This window comes from Trematomus bernacchii, unplaced genomic scaffold (assembly GCF_902827165.1).
Source record: "Trematomus bernacchii unplaced genomic scaffold, fTreBer1.1, whole genome shotgun sequence".
Taxonomy (NCBI): domain Eukaryota; kingdom Metazoa; phylum Chordata; class Actinopteri; order Perciformes; family Nototheniidae; genus Trematomus; species Trematomus bernacchii.
Genome location: NW_022988098.1, coordinates 310,358 through 332,816, shown reverse-complemented (window position 1 = coordinate 332,816; position 22,459 = coordinate 310,358). Strand labels below are relative to the sequence as shown.

Sequence of the window (22,459 nt, the reverse complement as noted above, 5' to 3'; positions counted from 1 at the left end):
TCATTTGTCTGTTTAATTTCACAGGTGCCCTTAACGTACCGAACAACAACAGGCGCCAGTCGTGAACAGGCGGCACCATCTGTGTGCAGGGAGTGCCAATGGCCCCGAAGTCTTCGCTCTTCGCCGCCAAGACTCCATTAAGAAGCCAGGGTCCATGCATCTTTGGCCATCATTTATTTGGCAAAGACAATTAAAAAGGCTCCCCCACCCAAAGACAGCATGTGCGGTAGAAGCGGCGTCTCCTCTCTTAATCACTGGTCGTAATTAGTTCCTGCGAGCGCTATCATTGGGCATCAGCGCTGGCGCAGTTGTCACAGCTAGCGCACGTCTTGGATGACAAAAGGAGATGGGAGAAAAAAGAGAATCATCGCTGTAACGGAGGAACTAGATTCCTGTCTAAAAAGCGTTACAAGGTTGTCCCACGAGGGGCATAATCCATCAAAGTGATTTTTCTTCTCCCTCTTTCTCCCCCCCCCCCCCCGTTCTCTGCCCCCCCCTGTCTTCTTTGCAACGTAATCATTTTCCTCTCACAGGGTGTGACATTCATAAAGGATGCTGGTGCCGCGTCTTGCCAAAGTTGGGGATGAGTTTTTAGAGGTGTATTTACAGTGTGGGATTGCCAGAGGTGAGTTACAATGCTCCTCGGCAGACTTACCCTTCTATCTGTCCTTCTTGCTTAGTTCCCTTTTGCCCTGTGCCTCTTCTTTCCATAATCTTTTCTTGTACACCATTTATCAGCTAGCTCTAACATAAAGTAACCCTTGGCTGTACTGACTTTAGAAGGCATTTGTCTCTGTCCCTCCAGGATGATCAGAGCCACAGACTTTCTTAAGTTAGGACAAACAGGACTATGACAGCTGGATTGAATGTCGAATGAAATGACTGTAGTTTGACCACTAACCCAAACTATCTTCCAGAGGGCCCTACGAGTTAAACTCACTGCTGTTGTATCTCTCTTTGAGACAGCATGCATACTATACTAGTTGTTTTAAAAGGGCAAATAATGTTTTCAGTGAATAGAAGTTGTATGTGTGCTAGAGTTTATTGGATAGAGAGTTTGTTTCTCTGTAGATTTCTGGCAGAGCTGTTCAGTCCCTTAAACACCTTTGGTTTTCAGCAAAATGTCCTTTATTTAAAGTTCCTAGGGAGCCTCTAGAAAGGTTGTTTACTCACAGCCTTCGCAAATAAGCTATCAAGCTGCCTGAACATACCAACCTTATTATCACACAAACCTTGTGACTCAGTCTGGCCGCCGCTCTTTTCCCCCCTCTGCAGATTCCTATTTAAATAATGACGCTGCAAAATGTTCCTCTGTTGGCGCTCGAGTGCGGCGCGTTGTCACAGCACTTTGTCAAATATGTAGACAGAGTTAAAACACACACGCGCTCTGAAAAAGAGGTGCGGGAAGGGGACTGGAAAACAAACATCATCTGACAAGTTTGTGGCACATTTGGTTCAGACAGTGTGATTCCCTCTGGATCTAAGAGAGAGGTAGCGAGGAGAGGAGGTGTGGGAGCTGAGGGCGCAGAGAGAGACAAACAGACAGAGTGAACTCCGTCAGAACAATTGTTCTTCCATGTGGAAAGGTGACAAAAGAAGAGTGTGAAAGGGCTCACCAGAGGGAGGGGGTTATGAGAGAAGGATAGAGAGAGGAGAGATGGATATAAAAGGAAAACATAGAGGCTATGAGAGAGTGAGAAGGATGTCAAGATTTCAGATGGTTGTACCTTGTACAGTTGTTGCTGTGTGAAAAGCGTTAGTTCGCTCTAGTAAAGACCAGGCTCCGATTTGTTCAAGTCACTCACATGCTATATGTGTGCGCCGGAGAGAGTAATTGGTCTCATCTTAACACAAACACACTGTAAGGAAATAGGCGCCAAAATGCATGGCTTTTGTTCTTTTGAAGCTAATGGCTTTAGCAGTCTGAGTTAGCCAAATCAACCAATCGTCTTATTTGAATGTGGGTTTCTTGTCAGTGTCCCGGCAATCTGCTATGCAACTAGAAAGGGCCTCCGTTAAATCTTAGCAAGGAAATACAATCCTACGTACTATCATTTTAGGGACTGTAATTGTAGAGAAAGATGCCGCTTCAAAAACCTGAAAATGAAGTTGAAACTAGTTCAGCTCTTTCAGATGTTTCCTTTCAATCTTTCCTCATCTCTGCATGTTCTTATGAATTAGTCATGACATTCTTGGATGAGATCAAATGTGCCACTAAAGTTGATGTTTCTATTTGAATCACCTCAGATGCCCAATGACAAATGTATTCTATAAAGGGCATACTTGAAAAATAATCTGAACCTAGACAAACACACACACTCAGAGAACACCTTACTTCTGCTGGTCAGAGTTGATGCTCCCTGCAGTGGCATCTCAGGCCGTAATAAAAGCATTTTGCACACAGACTGGCAGTGTGGACAAACACTCTTCCTGTTTCCTCCTTCACACACACACACACACACACACACACACACACACACACACACACACACACACACACACACACACACACACACACACACACACACACACACACACACACACACACACACACACACACACACACGCAGAGAAACACTTAAGTGGGCGAGTCAGACCAACACTCCTCCTGTGTCTCACACACATAAGCACTCACCCAGCAGAGGCAAGGCGAGCGGCAGAGCCCCTGCCAGGTTATATGGAGGGACAGAGTGTACTGAGTTACTGCACGGTGCAGCCACTCTCCACGGCAGCACCATACAGAGTCCATAAAGCATGATGGATGGCCTATCATCATTTACCTCTTTGGTGACTTCTCAATGCTGTCACACCCCGCCAAGCACATGCAAGAGAGGTGAGACGCACCAACACAGACAGCGAAGCTAAAGGCAGAGCATGAAGGCAAAAACTAAAAAAAGAAAGCGATGCGGACAAAATGATGCTAAAAGGTGGATTATAGAGTGACAGGGGGAGGGAGAGAGACGAAGAGAACGAGAGGGGACGACAGAGAGATGGATGAGGGAGCATCTTTGATTTAAGCTGAAATTAATGCACACCGTCACATATGCAAACACACACACACACACACACACACACACACACACACACACACACACACACACACACACACACACACACACACATATCCCTTCTCTCTTTTGATGACAGCACCCCACACACGTAGAGGCTGTATTTAGAGCATGCAAAATCTACTGTCTCCTCCACTCTTCTCTCCTCTCCTGCTCTCCATGCCACAGCAGAGGGAGCAGTGGGGGGGGGGGGGGGGGGAGTTAAAGGATGAGGGAGAGGGAGACAGAAAGAAAGAGAGAAAGAGAGCCACACAGAGAGGGAGACAGAATGAACACCAGATGTAGCGAGATGACACAGTGATAGTTTACATGTCAAAGCGGGTGAGAAATCAACAATGGGAGCAAGAAAAGAGAGAAAGAAGGAACGTAGACTGTGTGTGTGTGTGTGTGTGTGTGTGTGTGTGTGTGTGTGTGTGTGTGTGTGTGTGTATATGTGTGTGTGTGTGTGTGTGTGTCTGGTGTGTGTGTGTGTTTGTGTGTGTCAGGGGGAGTCTGTGGCTGGAACAGTAAATAACTTCTATGAGAATGAGTGCAGCCGGGGAGCCAGAGGGGGCAGAGAGCTCAGAGTCTGTACTGGAAAGTAAAGTACTCTGTGCATTGTGACGAGGCTGAATTTGAGCTCTCGTAAAATCTTTAACCTTTAACCAGAGGCTGTCTTTCACTTATATATGACTCAGACATGTATTTTATATGTTGTTATTTTAAAGGAGCACTACAGTTGTTTAGTATTCCCCTTATACAAAGTTGTGAGACAAACAAGAGATGGGATAAGGAAGGGACGAAATCTCCTGAGTTTGTGTCTATTGTATTGTATATGTCAGGCTAATGTATTTGTAAGACTGGGGATGTCTTATTTTTGTCCCAGAGCTTAAATCCAACTCCAAACAAAAATGGTGCCTTCGCAAATGCCTGAATCTTGAGTCACAAACTCTAAGCTGAGGCGAGAAATAGGCAATGCAGTAACAGAATCGTATATTTGATTAGCACCTGGGTCAGTTACACAAAAGTCTTTGCTTTTGGTTGACGCTGCGACTTTGCTTAACGAGGTTCACCAGAGTTGAACTCAGTGACACAGATTTAAGATTAAAATGTGTCAGGTTTAGATTAGAAAGAGCAAAGCTTGCATTTTTATTTAAATTGTGGGTCTGACAATGTAATAATGGTGTGTTGCTAAATCAGTGGAGTAGACCTTTAGATGAGCTGCTCCTACAGCTGCTAGGATATGATGTAGGATACTTTTAATGAAAAAGATAGCTTGGGTATTGTAGAGGTTTATGGGAATATCAGATTCTCACAGTGACTAAGGCTGACTAAGCTGGTGTTTTGATCTGTCGAGTAATAGTCTCTACAGTGCAGTGGACAGTGGTTTCTGCCCAGAACACTGAAAGAAAACTAGATATTTCCTTCATATGAACAGGAAAAGAGAAAGAGAGACAGAGAGGGAGGCAAAGAGTGCATCTCTGGACAGAGCCTATTGATCGCCACCCGGCACACATCACCACAACTTTCACAAATTGCTATTGAGAAGTGACCTGTAATGCAATTACTGGCCAATCCGGGGCTTTGGCTGCCATCAATTATTAAAAGCTGCCTGAGTCGTGGCCCGCTATCCGGCCTCAGCTGGTGCGTTGTGTCATTATCACATCTGCCGGCTACCGGCTCGCCAGCTGCTACAGCGCGGTATGGAACAAGATTTCTGAGAGCCACTTCCCACTCTTTCGAACTTATCGGATGATATGGCCAAACGAAGAAATTGAAACTGCTTTATTAAATATTCCAACAGTGAAGGTGAAGTGGGGAAGGTCACAGAGTAAAATGGGTTTTGGTTTCTTGTGGAGCATTACCATTGAGCGAGAGAATGGTATTCACAGAGAAGCGAAATCTTTTTGTGAAAACGTCGGGGTTATTTTCTGCTCTACAATAACTTTTATTGAGACGAAAAACAATATTAATATTGCAGCATCGCTCACCAGTAGGTTTTAGTTTAAAAACTGTTTCAGTACTGTCAATAATAAGCAACAAATCAATGAAATCACTGTTAGCTCTTCTGTAATCACTTTTACCGACCTTAAATATTTTTCTGCAAGGATGGTGATGAAAGCAGACAGAGAAAACATCACAACAAGCATTGCATGATAATTGCCCTTAGCTTCGAAATGACACAATACTTTTTCTTTTAGTTGTTCTCATTATAAAGGCCCTTGTTCAAACTGGGCTTGTGATTTTTCCCGTTCTGCAGTCATTGTGAAATAATAATCTAGCCCTACACCAAAGTAGCTCTTTATATACAACACTATTACATTCTAGAAAGCAAATTCTTTATTCGGAAATTCTATATAAGCCGTGTTGAAACGAAAGTGATACCTAATGTTCATTCATTCAATAAAGTATCTTGAAGAGACTTCTAATCAAACCAAAAGGCTTAAAGCCAAATATTCTCACTGAACTTTAATTTCACACCAGCAGTTGGTCGAGTGAAGCTAACAGAAGGACCTTAAGACTAATACAGAGAGATGAGAGTATGGCGGGCTTCATGCTGCACCATAAAAGTCCTGTAAAGCCCGAGGAAAAATTGAATCCACTGAATGAGAAATGTGATTCAGCCTTTTCCCGCACTGATAACTGAGGGAGTAAAGCCAAGTAGTCAAGCCGCGTAAAGGATGACAGAAGACAGAAGAGAAGGTATGCAGTATTGACCATAATATTCTCTGATGATCTATAAAACATCACTCTAATAGATACATTATGTTGTAAGTGTGACGGATTTATTGCTCTTTATTGTTAAGACTTATCTGTTCCCTGTTCCTCGACATTTAATGTGCAAGGTAAATTAACTGAAGAGGCTACAGTAAATACTTCACTGCACTTAGTGTTGTGGAAAGTCATACTGTAATGTACGTTGTGGGGGGGGGCTAAAGAGCATGAAAAGACAAGGAGATACAGCAGTATGACAGACAACTATTCGGGAATAAATCTCTGAACTGGCAGGATATTTCAAAGCAGCTGGATTCAAGCCGACTCAATATAGCAGAAGGAGCTCAAACTTTGACAATGGCAGAATGACTATCACAACCAGCTTATGGAGATACTTAAATCTATGTAATATACGCACGGCCAGGGCTGAAGCGCACTGGTTAAAATGCTATTAACGTTTTTTTCTGAGGGATAAATCCAGCTGCAGCAGCCCATCCTCCGGCTCTCTCTCTTGTGACAGCCTTAGCCACTGCCAGGTTTATATCAATATCGACGTGCAGCTTTTTAGAACAAGCTCAATCATGCATTGAAACAATAGAAGTTTGAGTGAAACTTTCTTACTTTATTTTTTATTTTTTACCTTAAAGTGAATCATCTGTGTCCGGAAATGATTTTCTTTATGCCACTTTCCATTCTGGTGAGTACATGGAGGAGTTCTAAAGTGCCAGTGGTGACATTAACACTTGTAAATGCTCAGTGGAGCGGGCTGCTGAGGATGAAGACTCACTGGTGCGCTGTAAGGCTTTGCTTTTTTTTTTGGATCAATACAAACTCAAGGAAAGGACAAGTTGATTTCAGACTGTGACAATAGCCTGAGCCAGCGATAGATTGAGATGCTGAAAAGAGCTATGGCACCTCAGAAATATTTGAAATGGGGACATGCTTTTAGAGCGAGTACAAAAACATTTGGATCACCCAATAATGGCACTTACCAGAGGTGTTTTGAATTGCTCAGACTGCTCAATCCATTCCTACAGAAAGCACATCGCACTTTTGAAGGTCTGCTGGCTGAGATCTCCATATATCTGTCAGTAGCAATTTGTAATACATTTATTTAAAAGGGGAGAGTATTTGGTATTTAAAATGATAATAAGCTGTAATACAAGACTTGACTTGACACATGTCCCAATGGAGAGTGATAATGGGATATTTTGCTCTCATTTGTTGATAGTTACACAGGGGAGTGCTGTCCAATACTCCTAACTCTTCTTTAAAATGATAAAATGGTAAGATTAAAAACTGGGTTACTGCTACTGCTGACATTGCGTGCACTTCGATTTGGCTCGATTGTATAAAAAGGTGCGTCATTTCACATATGGATCATCGGTCCTTTGGCCCAGCGGGTAGCACGCACCACTTCAGAAATTAGTAGGATTATTGGACTAAAGTGAAGTGCTGCCTCCAGACAGATGATTTCTCTCGTTTGTACAATCTGCTCAAACTCCACTTGGCAATGGGAGGTTGTAACATCAGGCCCGGAGCCCAATGATAATAGCAGCATTCCGACTTTATATGACAAAAGATGGTGTGTAGGCTCGTAATGATCTTTGTTACAATTATGGCACCATTCATGCTTCACCCTTTAAGGGGTTTTTACCAAAACTGCACTATATGGCCAAAAGTATGTGGACACCTGAACACATCCCAAATATGATGGTTTGACTTCTAATTTGAGCATTTCTCTTATAAAAATGGGACCTTTAAAATAGGTACTTTTTGAATGTTGGGATCTGTGCTGTTGGGTTTCAGATACTGTTCGACCGTGCACTTCCTAGGGATTATAGTGACAGACCACACATACATGCAGGATGGGTGTCAATCATTCAATCAGTCAACACAATTCAATGGGCCTTAATCAGCTGCCTTGCCTTCATTATTCTGGACTTTTAATAAGATTTTGTACACAGCTCCTGTGAAATTGGCCCTTGAAGTTTGACATTGGCAAAGGTGTTAGATTAGGATGAGGTTAGGGCTCTGTTCATGCCAGTCAAGTTTTTCCATGATGATATTGGCAATTAACAAAGTTGGGATCCCATTGTTGTAGAATGAAATGAATCTAAGGGGCCTAACCCAAACCACAAAAATCAGTCTCAATCAAAAGTCAAACTTGTAGGCGGGACCATATAGTGCATGTGATTTAATAAAACCTAGGGACTCTCAGTGGGCTATTAGAATATTTAATGACCTTTGATTTGTTTACCGAGAAACAGTAGAATCTGTGTTTAACTCTGACTTTATGACAAAGAATACTTTCAGGAAGTCTTTTTGCCTTTGTACTGTCTGTTGGAGAGACTCATTTGAATTTTTATTGCAGGCTCATGACCTGCCAGATTCAGGCTGCACACTGCCTCACTTAAAAGCTTTGCTTTGGGCGGGCACTGGATACTGTTTAGCCTTTTGTTACACTGACTACTGCCTGCTGTTTTTTCTCTGCATTGATAGTCAGACTGGAATAAGTTGCTCATTAGGTCTATGAGTTTACAGAAATCTATTATTTTGTGAAGCAAATATCCGTATTGATGCTGTGTGTCTTTTTGAGCTAACATTTGCTTGTGTATTACTGGATGATTCTGTCAATGACAGCAGATCCAATAATTGGTGCGCATTATGTGGCGACCGGTTTTCTTTTGGATAAGGGTGATTACTATAGTTGATGAGGTGATGACTTGGGGAGAAGGAGGCGGTGTTTTAGCTCCAGGCCCGCAGCATTATTCATGTGGACGTGCAGCTATTCCTCCTGCCCACTGCACCACTAATCTAAATCTACAAGAAGGCGTGAGCTACTGTACTCGTGCATGCTTTGGGGAAACTAATCATCACGGAGGACCACCGACCCCGCCCTTTCCCAAACACCCCTTCACCCACTTCACCTGTGGAGCCTGGCAGTTATTGACCAAATGAGGGCGACTTATAGAGAAAAAGCTGCCATGAAACTGGGTCGCAGCAGCCAATCAATGCCATAGATTTCTTAGCCTGGCATTATCTCAACTGAAAGACGGAGGGAGGGGGGGGGGGTGAAAAAGAAACAGACACAAATCAGTCGGTGTGGAGGCACCTCGTCTATACCTCTCCTCCCACTCCCTCCATCCACCCACTCTCTCCATCCGGCCTTCATCAACCCCTTCCTCTTCTCTCCCTCCTGCTATTCATTTGCTTTCCGTCTTTTCTGTTGTTTGTTTGCCCCAGGGCTGAAAACTCTGTGTGTATATGTGCTCCATTATAGATGTGTATGTGTGTGTGTGTGTGTGTGTGTGTGTGTGTGTGTGTGTGTGTGTGTGTGTGTGTGTGTGTGTGTGTGTGTGAAAGCGCTCTTGAAATGACGCATTGATTCACAGTGTTCTATATTTTCTCATCTGGCTCACTATTACAGTGCGAGTCAATCGACGCCGTATTTCTCTCTCCCTCTCCTGTTCCCTCTTTCACTTTCTCCCTATTTCTCTCCCCTCTCTCTCCCTTTCTTTCAGTGAGTATCGGAGTATCATGTTGTTGAATGGATGTGTTTACGAGGAGTGTTGTATCGCTGTTACAAGAGAGGGGTTTGGAGTGTGGGTGCATGTGTTGTGAGTATCAGCGGTGTGTTTTGTACCTGTGGATGCTTGTGTGTACTTCTATGCATTATTTTAAGTTTGAACACGTTGCTATAAACCAGGAGGGCATGCTCTTTTTTTGCACCGTGTGGGGGCATATGCTGAGGCACTACCTACTGTAAATCTCACAGTGTGTTTGAGGGGATGCCAGATCTGTTTTCCTTTTCTTTTTTCTTTTCATGCGTGTGAGAGTATTAATGTGTAAGGGGGGATTTGCTGGTGGGTATTTGTATCATGTGGTTTCTACACACATTGCACTAGCTGGAGCTCTGCAACTCCACCCTGTGACCCACACATACGCACACAATCACACACACGTGCGCGCACAGAAACACACCCTCCCACTCGAGAGGACTTTTGCCAGAATCAATAGTGGCTTTTTTAATGGCTCTTGCTGAAGTACGAGTCTGAAACTGGAGCGCGGGATCACAAATATGTCAGCCAGAGCCGGGCGTTTGGGACGCGCCCCATTTTAGGCCTGACCCACGCAACTCTCTCCAACTCTCTTCTCCATTTATTTGCTCAATAGCTGCGCAGTTCAACTCCAACTACCAAACTTTAAACAGGTCAGAACTGTCTCTATATTGGCTGTGTTTTTCACAATTGTGTGTATTTCAAGGAATAGATAAATGATTTATATGTTATGGCTTCATAGGTTTACAATAACTCTAAGATACTGCATTTGGTTGACACTGTAGCTCCATGTTTTTCATGCTGGAGTTATAAAAAGGTTTTACTTAATATTTTAAATATTACAGTTACATCAAAGTAAACCCGAGGTAGAGGTCATTTTATTTTTTATCATTTCAATGAAGGCTCACAATTTTAGCTTTATTATGCTGGAGAAATAAACACAAATATAATTTAAAAAATTTGATATTCACCATTAAATGACTCAAAAGTGTTGTGTTTGGGGCATCCATACCTTTTTTACTGAACTCTTTTTTAACTTTTGGATAGTATATCATATATATATGCGCTGGCTTTGTGGCTCCCTGCTCCCCTGGGCTTCTTGACTTGTGCTTGGGTGGTCTTTTACAACAATCAATCCATGGTTCTAGGGAATTAGCTGTGTTTTTTATAATTTAATCGTACCTCCCCAATGTCCTCAAACAATGCAGTGTTTTCTGTGTCAGTGGAGTTGATTTAATTACGTTAGCGGAAACTTCTTCTCCATCAGCATAATCCTGTGTACCTGTAGTTTGTAGCACTATAATGGAATGAGGGCTGTGAAAACAATTATTCCGCTTTCACGAATAGTTCAATGTCAGTGTCAGTTTAACGTCAATATTTTTTGCTTGTCGCTTGTTTACCCAAAGTCTCTCCTGACGCTGCACCTACTCACACACACACACACACACACATATACCTAAACACGCACACACACCAGCTCTTAGTACTTTGTCTGAGCTACACCAACAGCCTACAGCCATGCTTACAGGGCATTTCCTCTAGGAAGCCAAATCCCCTCTTCTCTCGGCTCACCTGGCAGCGAAAGAAGAAAGACGGCAGAAAACTTTTTAAATGTAAGGGTTGGGGAGCAACTTCGACGATGAAAAGCACGTCAGGACTAGAAGTGAAGGGGAAAGAGGCTTTAAGGGGAAAAGGGGATTTCATTTGCAGGGTTTGGTTGTGTTGGCCTGTGAGTGGGGGGTTGATAGAGGATGGAAGGAGGGAGAGAAGGTAGTTGAAAAACCCAGAGAAATGGAGGAAAGGGGGTGTAGTCGTCTGCTACAGTATAAAACGTCCCACTGCCTTTCCCAGGGCCAAGTCCTAATGAACTCATCTATTCTGTTTCGCTGGCTTTACTTCCACCAGCAACAAAAGACAGTCTCCTGGTCTGCCTCCGAATGCTCTGCTTCAGGGTTTGTTGAGCATCTAGGTCTGTCCTGTGGCATTACCTTTGTTTACTTAACGCTCAGCATCGATCAAATGCAAACCTGAGACCGTCCTCCCCTGGCAAAGGCAAAGTCAATTAGCATTTCCTTCTAAAGCAATGTTGATCGCAAGTGACTGATTGAACGTTGTTGATGCATTTCTATGTAGTGTGTGAAGCGAAAGCAGTCTCTTTGCCTTAAAGATGTAAAGACTGAATGCTTAAAAGAAGATTGTTTTTCTGCCCATATCTCTATGTCTGTGTCAAACAATAGCAACAAAGGCAAAAACATCAATCGGCAGCACATTTTGAGTGAACACAAAATCGCATTCTGGTTTTGGCCAAATATTTAATCTCTCCTCCTCTCACTCTGCGTGCCTCTGTCTCTCCCTCCCTCTTTCTTTCTGAATAATATGCCTCTGGGAAGTGAAAAAAAAAAAACTGAGAGCACGGATCCCCACTCCTCCGCTCTTCTCGGCTGCACGTCTGTGATGTCATAATCACTCACATCAAAGGCTGTGCGCTCAACACGGCGACTGTCAGCTTCCCTGGAGGCGTCATTAAAAAACGAACAGAGCAAACCGAGCCAGGCCTGACAGAGACGCATCAAAACTTCCTAAGACGCACATATACGCACACGTGCGCAGGCGGGCGTGCACGCCAACGAGCGCGCACACACACAGGAATGTGGATGCAAATGCATTCAGGTGCATGCATATACTAAATGAAATGTATTAGACACACGCATGCACACGCTCACAAATATGTAATCATTAGATCATGTTTGTACGAAAGAAAATGCTCGCAATGCATATAATCCCTCATCCACACATACAGAGACTCATACACACACATTAACAATTAGATATCTATTTCATTTTTACAACAATGGCAAAAATCCCTCATACTAGCACACATTGATATGATTTGGGCAGCAAAACGACACATGCGTTGGTTCCCGCTGCATTGTACATGTGAGTGGTAACTTCCACAGCATGTGAACATCTGTTGTGAAGATATGCTGTCGTGATGTAGGCTACATCCATGATTCACACTCATGTTGCCGAGCGTGCACATAAATGCACAAAATAGCCTACATCCACCCGCTCACCCGCTTCTCATCCATCTCCATCCATCTCTCACACACTTGCCCACACACGCGGATGCATGCGCACGCACACACGGAGAGGCACACACTCATTTATACAAACTGGAGGAAGGACTATAAATAGTATGCCTATGATGCGATGCTGTGTGTGGTTTCTCCCTATGGGTTTGTGTGTGTGACTGTCAAAGTGAAGAGAGCGGGAGGCAGGGAAAGGAAGGGGGGGGGGGGGGTAGCGGCTGAGGGAGAGGACAGATATTTAAGAGAAAGGAGGGCTGTGCTCATGTCTGGTGCACAGCCAGTGATAAACAGAACATGACAAGCATGGCGAAGACAGTCAGTCCCCTTTGATTCCAAATGAATATACAGCATTATATGTTAAAAATGAGCATCTGTGTTTGTGTGTGCGGGAGGGAATTTAAGATGTGTTTCGTTTTTTTTAGATTTTGCTTCTGGGTCGACATGGCGTTCTTTGTGTGTGTGACTTACCCCTGGCAGGGTCTTCTGCTCGTGCAATGCATTCTGGGCTTTCAGGGCCGACTCTCTGGCACAGTAGGTGAGGAAGGCACAGCCTGAAATACAGCAAGAGAGAGATGATTATGTTATGTGAAGTGGGGACAGAGAAGGAGAGGTAGACAGGGGAGGGGGCTGCACCAATCATCAGCGAATAGCCAAAAACAACGCACGCACGCACGCACGCACGCACGCACGCACGCACGCACACACACACACACACAGTCACACACACACACACAGTCATACACACAGTCACACACACACGCCTGCAGCCATTGCACTGAAACTCTGTCTACATGGCCGCACTGGGAATTCGCTTGAGTTTGTGTGTGTCCTGCGCATGTTTGTGCACAGTGTACTGTATTTTTAGCGGCTGAACAAACAGAACCATCCTCTGTACAGAAACACAATCCATGCCCATTCAACAAAAACAAAAAAAAGACATTAAAGTGAGACAAAAAAAAAATGTGCGGCTTCGGAGATGCGACGATTCTGTTGCATGAGCGCCATTCTGCCCACAAAACACATCAAATCAAACTGAGCTTCTTCCCTGGCAGTCTGAAATAGCAGTTATCTATTTGTCCATCGCACTCTTCTGGCTGCTGTGACAGGGATAGACATTTCCCTGACAGCTTCTCTCTCTCACCCCCCTCTACTCCCCATCCACCCTTCATTTCTCCATCTCTCTGCTCCATATGTTCCAAGACTACCCACAATCCTCGGTTTTGTTAGCACCTGGGCTGACATGTGGGGGTGGAAGGAAGATGGAGACGCAGGAGGCAAGGAAGAAGAAGAAGAAACCGTGGGGAACGTGTAAGCCGTTCCCTCGCCACCCCCTGTTGACAGCCAGGCGCGCACCACTGTCGGAGAGCTGACAAACTGTCAATCTGCAGATCAAGGCTAATGATTCATGTGTTTGACAGTTTAATAAAACACTTACGAAGACAATTGCACAATTCAATTTGAGGCAAATATTCGCTGTGCATGCAGCTGTTCGTAGCCAAAAAATCATTTAAATTGAATTAAGTTAAATTTAGTGAAAGAAAAAAAATCCTCCACAGTGATTTTATATGCAGACATATGGAGCATTTGAAGGGTGCTTTAAGTGAACAACGAGGTCGGCATAAATATTACAGCTGAACAAAAAACATATTGACGCAATGGCTTTTGGGTCAACTTTCTTTCATTTTCCATTTGGTGGATCACAGAAGTCATCATGCAGACGTTGACAAACTGTTCCCTGCTGCCATACAACAAACTGGGAACATCAAGGGCTGAGCAGATGATTATCACAGAAACCCTCCACCCCCCCAAAGAAACACAAACGCAGTGCAGTTTAAAGAAAGCCCCTTCCTCTTATAGCTCTTCCCGGTTGTGTGTCGCTTTGTTCTTTTTGCATACTGGGGGCTATTTATTGTTGAGGGCAGCACCACGCAGTGTATGTAGACGCAGCATGGCTCCCATCCTCTTGGCTCCGCGTCTTTAACCCCGGGTCGTCCTGATGCCGGGACACTGGGGAGCTCCGCCTGTTGGTGTTTTTAATTAACGGGCCTCTCTCTCATTAGGCGGAGTGGGAGCTGGCCGCTGACAGCTCGGCTTCCTCCTCGTCCTCTCCGGGCCTGTCGTGTTAACGCTACATGTCGGCGCCGTCCCACTGGAAACACGCCTCACAATCTCGCATGTTTGGAGCGCGGGCACCCATAGTATCCAGTATTCAGTATTATAGGAAGTATTCAGATCTGGCAATACAATGCCACAATGTAAAACCATTTCTGTCAATGTTATAATATATTTGATTACTCCTAATGCACTACCAGCATTTAATGTTAAAGTAGTTTGTATTGAGATTATTCTAACTCTCCTGTGGGAAAGGTTAATCCAGGGATTCTGATGTAGCACAATATATATTGATGGGACATTTATATTATAATCTATTATCCCCATATTGAAATTATGACAGATATATATGTTGGCAATACAAAGCCTAATTGTTTTAACTGACTTGAAAAGCACAGCATCTACATGCCAAAACAGTAGGTGGCAGTATACATGCTTTAAAGTTGGTTTGCGATCCGCCAATCAAGAGACAAGGGAAAACAATCCCACCGTGCCAAATAGAGAGACAATGATTTTATATATTTGTTGGTGTTTTTCACACTTTTGTGTTAGCTTTGGTTGGGTCAGAGTTAGATTTGGTTGGGTCAGAGTTAGCTTTGGTTGGGTCAGAGTTAGCTTTGGTTGGGTCAGAGTTAGATTTGGTTGGGTCAGAGTTAGCTTTGGTTGGGTCAGAGTTAGCTTTGGTTGGGTCAGAGTTAGCTTTGGTTGGGTCAGAGTTAGCTTTGGTTGGGTCAGAGTTAGATTTGGTTGGGTCAGAGTTAGCTTTGGTTGGGTCAGAGTTAGATTTGGTTGGGTCAGAGTTAGCTTTGGTTGGGTCAGAGTTAGCTTTGATTGGGTCAGAGTTAGATTTGGTTGGGTCAGAGTTAGATTTGGTTGGGTCAGAGTTAGCTTTGGTTGGGTCAGAGTTAGCTTTGGTTGGGTCAGAGTTAGCTTTGGTTGGGTCAGAGTTAGCTTTGGTTGGGTCAGAGTTAGCTTTGGTTGGGTCAGAGTTAGCTTTGGGTGGGTCAGAGTTAGCTTTGGTTGGGTCAGAGTTAGCTTTGGTTGGGTCAGAGCTGTGGAATATCAAATCATCCGTATTTGCCCCCTTCCTCTAAGCTGTATACCCTCAGGTGTGCAAAAACGACAGGTTATGAACTGCCTTTGAAATGCAACAAATAAAAACGATTGGTTGGTCTGATTGGTACAGGCCCCGAGAAGCAAGTCACAGTACAAATGATTTGTTACACATCTCTCTATTTTCTCATGGATCAAGTTTTCTACTAACTTTACACATATTCATTTTACCCAGTTTCATTTTTTATTTTAAATAAACCATCTTACTATGGATCCCATGGCAATATATAGCAATGCATCACACTCCATACTCCGAGAAACCATAGTTTGCAAATACGTCAAAGTATAGTTTAAGTAAAAGGTAGTATAAAACAAAAAACTAAAAGTGAAAAGTAAAGTATCTCAAAGTTCTGCTTAAGTGTTGTACTTCTATTTATTTATCCTCCACCTCTTAGTGTATACACACACGTGTATATGGGGCAATCACACACGTAAACACACACACTCACATACACACACATGAAAAGTGACAGTCAACAAACGTTCAATTTATCATCATTGTCACAAGTCAGATGCTGGCAGCGGCTCTGGTATCTGACTAAGACCCATATTGGCCCAGGAGAGAGAGATAAGCTGTTTGTTTCTGCTGTCAATGCTGCCAATTTAGTTTCCCATCACTTCAAATTCAAATCAACAGCAGCGCAGAGGGGATCTAAGAGAATGTGTGTGTGAGACGGGAGGAGAGGAGAGAGATGGGGGAAGAGAGAAAGAAGGGCAAGGGAGCGGACGGGGGAGGAAAACAGCGGAGAGGAAAAAGAAGAAGAGGGATGCTCGGTAAGAGAGGCAGGAGGGAGGGAGAGGAGATAAGATCACCTAGCCTCTGTGAACACCATCCCCCTGTGTCCTACACTCGCTTCTTATCTCAACCGCAGCAGACACCCTAAAGGGACACACACCCACAGAGAGAGAGAAACAGGAAGAGAGTGAGAGACAGAGAGGAATATGGAGAAGAAAAGGAGAAGAGATGAAAGAAAGCAGCAAGGGAATGGTGACTATGAATACTTACTGGTGGGGAAAGAAGAAAAGACACCAGCTTCAGTGGTGAAATCTCCACCAACTGTCACCAGGCCTCATTTAAACGACAGCTGTGTTGGACCACATGGAGCTTTGACCTTGGTAACTATGGGAAACATGATGAGCTGTCTTTGCTGAGTTTCACAACAAGTTGACTTTTGGGAAAGTACATTTTCATATCTACAGAAAGGATATTTGGTTTTTAAGTTTACTTTTTGAGAGCAATATATTTAAAATCCAACGTTGTGATTTCACTGAAAATAAAAAAAATTCCAGGTTTTTTTTTACTCACATGAATAACTGCCATATTGCAATGAAGAAGTATGTCAGATATTTTAGCATAGGTTGAAAATAATAACATTTGGACAATATGACGCAACAGGTTTTTTCCGCTAATTAAAAAAAAACGTATTGGTCGCTTGGGGGCAGCAAAGCAAGCTGTAAACACAACACAGACATATTATCCCTTTGGAGGTAAAAGCAAACTATTTACTGTATACATCCAGCAGATACAGAGCAACTTTAGCAATCAATTAAGTTATATTTTAATCTCTGCCAACTACGGAGGGACATGTTTAGGTTATTGAGCATTTAAATGCTCAAGCTACTCGCTAACTTTGACTGCTAGCTGTTTGATGATAGACAGTTAGTAAACAGTGAGTTCTTTTTTGCAAAGTTTTAAAAAAGTTTTAAAAAAGTACAAATTCTAGGTAGTAATGAGAAAAACTATAGATATGGGGGTTCAGTCTTTGTGATCAATTATTCCTTGTGCATATGAAGTAATGTGATCTATTGTTGATATGATAATATTGCTCATAAGCACATTAATATTTATATTGGTGGCATTGGTATTTAGTTTCATTGTTTGTATTCTATATGTAATTACAAAATGTAAGGTTAATAAAAACCACAAATTCCCCCAAACAGCAGAGACCATGACCTCTCTGACCTCAGTGGTGAGTCTAGCCCCAGATGGCGGATGCTCCCATCTTACAATTCTCCTTTGAAACTAATTAAGATTGCATTAAAAGTGAAACTCCTAATGTATTCCTGAATTAGCGCTTTTTAGCGTTACTGGACACATGAATTACTTCTTACCAGCATGCAGTGCCTGAACCACCCAAGACTTGAGAGCTCGGGGACGATGTTATTGCACATTATTCTCTAATTATCTCGTGCCTATTAATTCAGGGATTTTTAGAGGCTGACATAAAAAACTTCTCTCCTCTCACTCTATCCTTTTATCCACAGACGGGGAGAAACTCCCAGTGATCATTTAAATATTTCAGAACATCTTGGTGAGAGCCTAAAAAGAGTCAATAGCATTTAAAAGCTTTATCCACGGCACGGCTGAAAATCCACGCTGCATAGCCCTGGAACTCTGCCTCGAAAAACTTTGGCATGAAACTTTGTTTGAGGCCGTCCAATTTTAGTCAGTCAATAGAAATCTCCACATCTCCCCCTACCTCAGTTCTGTTAGCACTTATCTCCGTCTGAAAGGTTTGACCAAGGACAGCCTTTGCTCAATAAACAGAAGAATGTTTTTTTTACTCTTTTTAAAAGATTGACCTTAAGACAAGAGCGTTCTGACTCGATGAGTGCTAAGGCTTAGATAACACTCTTCAATTCACTCTTTAAATGGGTCTGAGTAAAGAGGAAAATTCTTGACTCCTTGTGCTCAGAGAAATAGCATATAAAGCCTTAGTCTTTGAGTCATATGGTGAAAACGAGTACCACTGAGTGCAAATGATGAATACTAATAAGTGTCGTATTATGAGAGCTGCTGAATCAAGAATGATACCATTGCCCGCGTACGGTTGTATCAGAAACACACCATTTGACCTCTGTGATTGTTACAATCAAACCCTGTAAAATGGAAAAAAGTTTAAATTCTACTTTGGGAATAAAAGGCATTTCAATTGTGATTTCTGAGTTTGTATAACTCCTACAGATCATGAACCATATGTTGAACACGTCTTTGGAAAAGGTGTGCTTATAATCCTTAACTCATATATATTCAAATGTTTTGGATGAATCAGAACTGGAGACTTGTCTTACTTAAATATGTCCCTCTGAATTTGGTATCAAATTAGAAAAAAGCCCTCACAATTTCGGTTCTGCAAGGTAGTAATCCAATGAAGTGAGCAGCAGACGCTCATATCCCCTTCACCTTTGCTGGCCTCTAAGATCATTACTCACAATGGAAAAAAAGAGACAGAGGATAGAGGCTATTTTAGGGCACACGGCCTGAAGGTCTCGAGGAACACTACGACTTTCTCCCCTGTATCATCTTAAAATCTTTAATTGGCTGCAGTAAACCCTGATGAAATAAAAAAGCACTTTGAAGCCCCCAATATGAGCAAGAAGGACGCTACTGTTCCTGTGTGAACAGGCGGGGAAAAAAAACACGAAAGGAATGTCAATTACTGTTCAGAGACCACATCAAGGTTTTTTTTGTCATTCTGTAAAAAAAAGGCCTTCAAAATTCAGGGGATGTTTCGAGGACTAATGAATGCTTGTCTTGAGTATGATATTATTTCAGCAGAGTGAGGCAGAACTAAGGGGCAGTATTATGAAAGAGGAGGTGAATTCATTTATAATGGAGTATAATGGCAGTCTGAGCTAGGCAAGTATGTGCAGCTCCCTAAGTTCTCTCGGCTGAGGAACAAGAGGAATCTGTAATATAAAAACACGTAGCAACATGACTACTGAGGGAACTGGAGAGCAAGAAAAGAGAGACCAGAAAGTTATTAACCGTTATGATAGATGAAACTCAAAGTGGCTACTACAGGACATCTGCACCAGTTTTCCCAAATTTAACAGTGCAGTACAAAGTCATTTAGAAAAATAGCGGCTGCAGCAGTAACATCATTCATCTCTGAGATGAGCATATAAAGATCGTCAATTAAAAAGTTATTATAGTAAATCATGAGTGAATACTGAGTAAGGGTTGAATGGTGAGTGCCAAATAAAAGCAGGGGCTTTTCTGCAAAACTGTTAAATCATCATGCAAAATAGTTTGCGGTGGTGAGGGTTGTAGTTTAACTTTACTGCAAAAGAATACCCTGAATAAATGTGCAGGTAACTATTGTTGGAATACAAGAAAACTCAATAATTACACGCATCACTAGATACCTTTAGGAAGCTATAAAGAAAACAAACTAAAGCAAATTAAATTGGATGTGGGCAACCTTCGTATTAAAATGCATGTGTAATCCAGAGATTACAGGTTTTAATAGCATTTGCATGCAACTTTCAATCCACTTTCATACTACAACCATAGACAGATTTACATGTTTTAGGACATCACAAAGGTGTGAGAAACAATTAGTACTTTTAAATGTTATTTGTGTGTGTGTGTGTGTGTGTGTGTGTGTGTGTGTGTGTGTGTGTGTGTGTGTGTGTGTGTGTGTGTGTGTGTGTGTGTGTGTGTGTGTGTGTGTGTGTGTGTGTGTGTGTGTGTGTGTGTGTGTGTGAGAGTCCCTGAAGATAACAAGTCCCATCTCCCGCCCTGCTTCCCAGAGTGGCCGTCTCTAAGCTGAGCTAATCGATTGGCGAAGGAGGAAAAAGGGCCAGCTTTAATGTGTTGCATGTGAAGGATTTACTGGAGAGCAGAGCGACTGAATCAATGGTGTAGAAAATGCATCATTAGGACAGTGTCGTCCCCCCACACCACGCACCGAACTCCCTCACTTACCCCCCGCACCGGCCCCTTGAGGGTCGGGACAGAAAACACACACACATTTATCCACACGCACTTGTCCACACACATAAACAGACGTGACACTTGCAACTCTCGTGCCACAGAATACAAAAAACGTCCTTAACAACACTCACATCGAGTGAATCACATTTGAAAATGCTAACACACACTTGTTAAAAGCTCCTATGGCTAAACACACACACACACACCAAACATTATGAGCTGTCCCCAACATCCAGGCAGACGCCCTTTTATTCTACCTCAGCCATTTTGTCCGGAAATATTTGGGAGACCCAAATTTAGCTTTTCACGTTATGAATTATTAAACACGGACTCCTTAGATTAACCAAAAGTCGATATGTACCAGGTTGGGCACTTTGGGAAATTGATTGAGGATGACGAATATAACACCGTACGACTGATAACAGATGGACTTGTTTGAGCATTTTCATGCCCAATAACCGTTCAGTCTTTCATTTGGGAACTTGGGTGGAAAACCCTCAGAAACAGTGTTGAGCCCATCGTGGGATTCTAATTCTCTCCTCTGAAACCAGACGACACAGCACTTTAAGGCTGAACGTCTGGCTTTATCTCCTCTGTGATTTGGATTGCTCTTATGTACGCCAAGGGCTTTAGAAGACATACCAGCCCAGTATCATATAATTAGCAGTACTTTCAGACCGTTTCATTGGTCGTTTCGCACCTCATGATACATGTCCAATGCCAATAAACCAGCGCAGGAGTAGAAGTGCACACAAAGCACGCCTGGACTTTTGTGTGCAAGACTGGACATAACACACATTGTCAGTAGGTGTACTTTAATCCTCTAGTTTCCTGTTTATCTCCATTTTATATAAATGTATGAGAAAATTATTTTACTTCTGAATTATTTATTGCCTCGATAAACCTTTTTCGGATGAGATTATATTCTCAATCAAGTTGAAGGCTTTTTTTAATACAACATCATGGTCATTTTGTAAATCATGGTTACATTTAGAATAGAGTGTGTCTACCTTGTGATTGACAGGTTGATGTTACAGAGTTGTTTGGTCTGGTTCATCTATGTGTTTCCGTCTCAAAGTTGAACCCTTTCCTGGGATGTTTTCAGTTAATGAAAGCATATTGTAACATTTTAGTTACCTAAAAATGTCTTGTCCAGCTTTCAGGTGTACTTTGCTTCACACTTGTGTCACTTCTGGTTGCATTTTCTTTTTACAAAATTGCTAAACTCGAGGGTTAAATATAGCCGCAAACAAACCAATGGTTGACGTCACAGTTCACTTCTTATACAGTATGATTCAAGAAGTGCTTTAATGTGTATGTTTGTTTTTTCAATTTTCGAGATATCAGGTTAAAATGTTAAAGTGTCACATTGGGTTTTTGCAGGAAAGTTCCTGTCTGGCATTAGGGTCGGCATCGGCTGACACTGAATCATTAGACTGATGAGTAAAATGCAAAGAGACAATACCATTTGACTTGAGTTTGTTGTAGCTATGTGTACTGGCAGCGGCAAACACGGTGACAAAGATTGATAGATAGGTTGATAGGAGCATATTGTGTCAACAGTCAGACGAGGACCGGGCCAAGCCGATTAATCAAAAAGCCGTCTACAGATGAATCATGTATCACTAAGAAGACAAAGTGCTTTAACTCTGTCATGGGAGTGGTCCCATGTCTCGTCCCCCCGGTAAAACACTTACAGGATAAACACTCCCATTAATATTCCTCGGTGCACCTCTCCTCTCCACTCTTCTCCTTTCCACTCCCTGTCCTATTATCCTGCCTCGGCGGACATCCTGTCCTGTCCCGTCCGCCTTGCCAACCTGCAAGATGGAGATGAGAGGACGAGCCAAACGCAGGAGGGGGAACATGAATCATTACACTTCCTGTTGTTGCACGGCGTCCGGGGAAGGAAGAGAGAGGACGCCCCCGGGGCTCCGATTGATTCCGGAGACTTAATTGGGTTTATTAGCCAAGATGTTGGGCCCCGCGAGGAGGCTCCCAGAGGCCGGCGAGTCCCCCCCACACCCATTCCCACTCTTCTGAAGGAGAAAGCCTGCGTAATTGTTTTCCCTCCATCTTCTGTGTCATTGTCAGATGGGTCCT

At 42.9% G+C, this 22,459-nt stretch overlaps 1 protein-coding gene across 1 annotated transcript in view; it reads right to left on the bottom strand.

Annotated features, from left to right (window-relative positions):
* celf4 (CUGBP, Elav-like family member 4) overlaps window positions 1-22,459 on the bottom strand; it is a 78,140-nt gene that overhangs the window by 43,428 nt on the left and 12,253 nt on the right. The window contains exon 2 of the mRNA XM_034121953.1: window positions 12,880-12,962. Coding sequence (XP_033977844.1) covers window positions 12,880-12,962 — 83 coding nt within the window. The remainder of the gene's footprint in view (window positions 1-12,879; window positions 12,963-22,459) is intronic.